This window comes from Primulina eburnea, chromosome 16 (assembly GCF_022965805.1).
Source record: "Primulina eburnea isolate SZY01 chromosome 16, ASM2296580v1, whole genome shotgun sequence".
Classification (NCBI taxonomy): Eukaryota; Viridiplantae; Streptophyta; class Magnoliopsida; order Lamiales; family Gesneriaceae; genus Primulina; species Primulina eburnea.
Window position 1 is genome coordinate 7135353 of NC_133116.1, and position 7018 is coordinate 7142370.

The 7018-nt window shown below is 32.1% G+C and overlaps 1 protein-coding gene across 1 annotated transcript; it reads right to left on the bottom strand.

Annotated features, from left to right (window-relative positions):
* Positions 1-1380: 1380 nt before the first annotated feature.
* LOC140817205 (beta-glucosidase 6-like) lies at positions 1381-7018 on the bottom strand. The gene is made up of 13 exons (XM_073176845.1): positions 6666-7018; positions 4685-4751; positions 4474-4532; positions 4201-4276; positions 3910-3981; positions 3682-3769; positions 3345-3600; positions 2924-3039; positions 2601-2824; positions 2466-2497; positions 2276-2378; positions 1746-1854; positions 1381-1659 (listed from the first exon to the last, which is right to left on the bottom strand). Exons 1-13 carry the CDS (start codon positions 6801-6803, stop codon positions 1488-1490), a joined length of 1512 nt encoding a protein of 503 aa, XP_073032946.1. The 5' UTR covers positions 6804-7018; the 3' UTR covers positions 1381-1487.

The following is a 7018-nucleotide window of genomic DNA, read 5'->3' on the forward strand; positions in this document are numbered from 1 at the left end:
TCGGTCCTACAGATAATATTCTGTTAATTCGTTCTGCGTCGGGTCGAACCGGAACCCGGATGGCAGCTGGATTCGTGAAGCTGATGAAAAGTTGAAGAAATTAATATTTGTACAAATTTTGTTGAAGCAGAGAAATAATGGTGGTTTGCGGCTGCCTGTCGTGTATTAGGTTAGTTTATATGCAAAGTGAAACATGTCTCGTCCATGTCGGCATTAATATGAAGTCGGTTTTCGAATCCGATCCAAATTGTAACTAATTGGAAATAATATATATCCCTATTTTATAATATTAATTAATCGAACTAATTGTAAAAATTGAATAAAATCGAAAGATTTTTTTTTAATAAAATAGAGGACACAATTTTATGGATAACTATTTGATTAATAAACCCATCAATAAAATATTTAGAGTATTACTTTTTATTGTGAATGTCGATAGGGTTGACTCGTCTCACAGATAAATATTCGTGAGATCATCTCACAAGAGACCTACTCATAAAATATTTTTGAAAGAATATCGAAGAATGAGAGAGTTTAGAACGCAAATCAAATGTTGAAATAATTGCTGAATCACAGTTCAAAGGTAATATCATGGTGACATTGAAATATAGTTTAGAGGAGAGATAATACACTTTTTGAAAATATTTTATAAAATTTCAGTTGACTTTAATAGTTATTAGCTGTTAAAATCTTTTTTTTGAATGGTTAGACTTAACCAAAACATTAAAATGAATTTAAGTATGAAAACGATCCGACTAGACTAGTGATATAATATATATACAATGCAATTAATCAATTAATCTACACAGTGTCTAGATAAATAAAAACTGAAGTAAGTGAGTAAATTAAATATACATGATTTTATGGATATTCGGATATAACAACTCATATGTCACAATTTCTTCCACTTATGAACGAATTCACTAAAAGACTTTGACTAATACCACTCTTGTACAAACCCATTTCGGTTAAGACTCGTCACTGCTTAAATCGAAACTCTTAATGGTAATCAACACATCACATTCTTGTTGTTTAAGAACTATCGGTTCACCATAAATTCTCAATAACAAATTTAAATGACTAAAAGAAAAGTATAATAACGATATTCAATTACCTAAATCACTTTTAAACGTGAGATGATACTAAATAAAATGAAGAAAAAAGTATTCTATTTGCTATATAGACGTCAATCGATATATTGTTAAGAAAAGTGAAGTCAATCTTTTAAATTATTGGCCATATATAATAGAATAAATATATTTTTCGGTATATATTCAAAGCAATATCATAAAAAGAAAAACTTGGGAGCCCATTCGGGTATGAAATTCGAGCCAATTACGGGTCTCCTCATCCAATAGCCCAACATTTAACATGACTCAATTTTTTTATTCCAAGCATGCACACAAGTATTTTATTAATAGAGATACATTATAAATATTACATAACCAATTTGTTTGATTCTGTGTACTTTCACAAATGAAATTGAACTAAGAAGCCAAGAAATTCTTGAACCATTTCACCGAATCCTTTGCGTATCTCTTCAAGTTGTCATCGTAATCCACAAAGTACAGACCAAATCTTGAACTAAATCCAGCTCCCCATTCCCAATTATCAAGCAAGGACCATACGAAATACCCTCTAATATTGCAACCATCTTCCCTGAAAATATCAGGTTTGTCAAGTAATTATGCGATACTCGACGATGTTCTCGACAAAATTCATCGAAAGATAGTACGTAAACTTACTTGATTGCGGCTAGCAAGTTTGTTAGATAGTCGTTATGGTACTTAATCCGCTTCTCGTCTTTGAGAGCATCCTTAATGGACTTAAATGGGTTGTTTGCATCATCCATGCCTATGAAAAAATAAGTGAAACATGTCAAAAATGGAGAGAAGATCACCCAAATTAAGCCATGAAAAGAGCTATAAATTTCGATAAAACGTGTAATTAAGCTAGCGTATACTATATTAGTTGTTGGAGACCGGATCTTATTGTGTATCAAAATCAAACTTTGAGAACTTAGCTGACTAAAATCCAAAATTAAACAAGTCAGTGAATCAAATAAACTATTTCCGCCAGAATGAATTACATGAGTTGCAATTCTATTCATAAACTTGAATCCTACTCCTACCAGGACTCCAATACTAGAAGTTAAATTAAAATATAACAAGAATCATAGCTAACTCCCTAAGACATGAGATTTATTTTTTGTAGGAAATTAGTTGTTAGTCTACAATTTTTCATTTTTAATTTCTAACATTCAAGAATTACATACCATTTTCAGTGATTATTATCAGAGGGTTCCCGTATTTCTGCCTGATGTAGTTCATCAAACTTCTGATCCCATGAGGCACGATATACAACCAAATGGAATTTGCCTGCGACCAAACAAATATATACAAAGTTAAAATAATAAATAAATTATAAACATCTTCATTTTTAAATGGCATTAAGTCCATACATACCCTGTTAGATATAGGCTTCCCGTTTTTAAATGCTGCAAAAAATAATAAATATATCCCAGAAATAATTTAGAAAATGACACAGAATAGATATCACTATATAATATTGCTAATTTGAGTAAATAAAAAAGATCATACGTAAAGAAGAGGAGCCGGAATCTGCGAGGGAGTCGTTGAGCAAGACACCGATGATGTTTGTACTGTTAACGTTTGCGTACCATGTGGTGTAGTGATTTATGCCTATGAAATCAAAGGAACCCTTCAGTTGTTTGGACTCGGCCTCGGTGAATCTTGGCAACCGGCTGGCCACTCTTGTTCTCATCGAGCTTGGGTAGTCACCAAATATGAGAGGCTCGACAAACCTATAAAATAAAAATTGTCGAGGCGTAATATGTATATATTGGTGAATCGAACCAGTCGCGATAAGATCGAGTGGTGCTTGGAATATATAGAGTACTTACCAACCCAAGCTGAAATCTAAGGCCCTTTGTGTTGCTTCGATGTCGGCAGAAGAGTTCGATGCCGGCTCGTACCAAAAGGAATCCAGGCTTATTCCGATTGAACCATGTTGATGTGGCTAAAAACACAAATAACATGGGATGACGTTATTATTCATCGTATTTTTGTTGTTTGGTTGAAAAATGCTTTTCCTTCCATGTCAAGCCTCGGGGCCAGGCCCACGCAAGCATGACTTCATATTAAACTCGCGTAGCAACTATTTTGAATCCGTTCGTAAATAATTAACTCAATTTGTTATAAGAATAATGCAACTATTATAACATTATTAGGTGGAGGATATAGAAGTTAACATTAAAGCCATCCCAAGTAGAATCAAGCTAAGAACGAGACTTAGAAGTTGGACGACACTCGATGTTCAATTACCTGATATTTTTGCTTGTAAACATGTACCACAGAAGCATGCGAAAGAAGCACATTGTGGGCAACGACATAAGGTTCAGTAGCCGAGTTCCCAGCCTTGCAAAAGGCATGAAGAATGATGGAACATCGGCTCGGGGCGTGAAGCCCGACGTCGTATCCTTGTATAGCAAAGGTGTGTGGCTCATTGAAAGTGATCCAATTCTTCACCCTATCACCAAACTCCTTGAAACATGTCTCCGCATACATTGTAAAGTCTTTTCTGTCAAAAATTTAGTACCATTTTCAGAGAACTTTCGAGGGAAAGATTAATGTATCATTTTCATTGGAGTAGTATTATTACATGCTTTGAGGATCCAACCACCCAGCGTATTTGTCTTCGAGACTTTGGGGAAGATCCCAATGGTATAGTGTCACATATGGTTCGATTCCTACATATTTGAAGCGAGAAAAATACATTGGCCCAATATATTTCATTAGAACAGAAATGCAATATTCTAACATAAAATTTGTATATATTAAGGTTAATAAATAATTTAATAACTAAACCCCAAAAAAAAAAAAGGATTACCGTTGGCTAATAAAGCATTGATGAAATTATTGTAATGATCGACTCCAGCTTGGTTGATTTTCCCAGTTCCATCTGACCACAGATACTCAAATTTAAGTATAAGTTCAGAAGCTAATATAATTTCATAAAATTTTATATTCTTTGTCGAATATTCGAATAATCAGTTCGGATGAAAAAGAATAAAAACCATCCAAACTAAAAAAAAAAACCCTGAAATTTTACAATATAGATGACTAAAATCACGAGAAAACACACATAAAAAACCAAAATTATATAAAAGAATGAATTTACTTGGGTAAATCCTGGACCAGGCAATTGAAAACCTGTAGGCATCCATGCCCATATCTTTCATAAGTTGTATGTCTCCCTGAATCAAACGAATCACTAAAATTAAATCTAGCTCTATATTACTATTATATTTTAATATGAAGCATTATTTTTCAACCGGAAAAGATTGCGCAAGGGGATAAAAATAAATCGAAAAAAAATGTAATAGAAAAATATTTTTTTCCCGTTGAAAATTCCCTCGAAGATTGAAGATTGATGTAGAGTAGTAAAACTGACAGAATAGAGGTGATATTGATTGGTGGCAACATCCGCATTGCTAAAATCAAGAACTTTTCCTGTGACATAGAATCAAAATTATAATTATGATAATATTACATGTTTTAAAAAATAGATTATAAATTTTTTTTATAATCTAAATATTAATCATGTAAAATTCGATGACATATTTTTTCATGAATCGAATGAAATAAAAAATGCGTAATTTTACCAAAAGTATGAGCAAATGTGTCCCATATAGTTTGACCTCTTCCATCCTCTTTCACAGCTCCTTCAAACTAATCGATAGCAGAATCAAAATAACATGATTAGCTTTATCCTTCTCGAAGATAAGAATGACGTCATAAAAGGGATAAAAATAAAATTAGATCCAATATTTGAAAAACTCGTATAAAAATTGAAAAAACCCATCAATGAACAAATAGCTGTAGGATAGGCCGAAGTGATTCGATTCAAGTGAAATAACAATTTGCAAGGGATTGAGACAAAATAACAATTGTTCAATTTTGAAAGATGAACAAAAGACAACTCAAACAAACTCTACAACAACTACTCTGCAAAATTACAAGATTTTCAAATTTCCTTTATGTTTATTAGTAGGTCTTCTTTAGGTTTTTCAGCCATTTCTTCACTTTTCATCGAACTTATTAATAATTTTCATAAGGATTTCCCAGAAATTTCCAACGTCGTTTACATTTTTCTCTGTTGTTTTTGTGTATATATTAACTTAAGAGACCATAACAAACGGTCCAATTTAGTATCCACTTCATTTTATTTGTGAGGAGTTATATTTTATACTGTTGCATGCCTTCCAACTCATTATACTTATTTACAAACAAGCCCACATCTTTCATTATTTTGCAGTTTCACCCAATAATTAAAATAAACTTTCAACTTTGCTAAATTATTATTATTTTTTTTGGCAAAAAAGTGGTCGTTAGATCAAGGTTGAACCCCACCCTCGATTGCATTTGTTTCTTTTTACAAATCCAATGGCTATACCATACGTGATTCTCCGACTTTTTCACATACCTCCCCCGACTATTTTTGGTTTTCCTCAACAACTTGAATCGTGACAAAAACAAAAAGAGACCCATTAATTATTTTCCAAAATTAGCCTACCAATAAATCCATTTGTCGCATTGTATATTGTTCATGGACAGCTCCCTGTTAATGAAAAGTCCTTATATGTGGCTAGAGTACATTTACTTGAAAAATTATGGTGCGGATACACACTGAGTCAGTCTATTTTACACCAGTTATATCACAACTAATATGATTTGAACAGATCTCTTGTGAGACGGTCTCACGAATCTTTATATATTAGATGGGTCAATCCTATCGATGTTCACAATAAAAAGTAATATAAACAGTAATATTTTTTAATAGATGACCCAAATAAGATATCTGTCTCACAAAATATGACCCGTGAGACCGTCTCACACAAGTTTTTGCTATATGTTTTTACAAAAACAAAAAAATAAGTTTTTGTGGACCCACAATAATTTCGTTTTTGATATTGTTGTATAAAAACACAATCGATATGAGATAGACTAAACGATACACACTTGTCTCATATTTTCAAAAAAATTAAGTAGAAGGGATTTTGAATTTCAAATCGCAAGTTAAATATTTTCCTAAACCGAAAATTAAATTTGGATATTTTTTTGCAATAAAAAAATTAACAAATAAATCCTTTTAGTTTACGTTTTGTTCCCTTTTCAAAAGCATTAATTGCCGTAGCAATTCAAATGAAAAGGCACTCTCTAATGGAGATGTGTTAGTCTTTTAGCAAAGTTTGATTAGTACTTAAGAGGTGTCTTTCAAGCAAAACAAATAAGGATTATGCAATATTAAATATTTTTCTTTGTTAAACAAAGAATGCGACTTCAAATTTCTTCCAAGTGAAGACTGGACAAAATCGAACCGAGTCTCGTTCGAATTTTGTTTTTACTCTTGATATCTCTCGATTATAAACTTTTATATGAACTGTTTACAAAACACCTAATGGAATCCATCAATCTAAAAACTAAAGCTCGGAAACTATCGAGCAAAATATTCGAAATAATTTTTCAACATATTCGAGCTCAACTACGAATTAAATTCTCTATGAAACATATAAATGTATGATCAAGATTTTTTTTTTAAATTTAAAAAAAAAAAGAAGAAGAAGAAGAAGAAGGAAAACCAACCTGATAAGCAGAAGACGCGGTCCCAAAAACAAAACCTTCGGGAAATCTTCGTCTACTGATATTCTGGCCACAGCATTCTTGGATTTCAAGAGCCACGATAAATACAAATATTAAAGAAACAACTTTTTCGAGCCACATTGTGAAAATTATATATATTTCTTTATATTTTTTTTCAGTATTTAATGTTGTATATATTTAAATATGAAAAATGGATGAAAAGGAAGAAATATCACGTAGAAGAAAAATGGGATGGCTACAGAATCTTTACTATTCCGTAACAATGGTGGAGTCAGGAGTGTTTGTTCGTGTGTGAGAAATTAAGGAAGAGAGAAAGAGAGAGGAAGATGACTCTA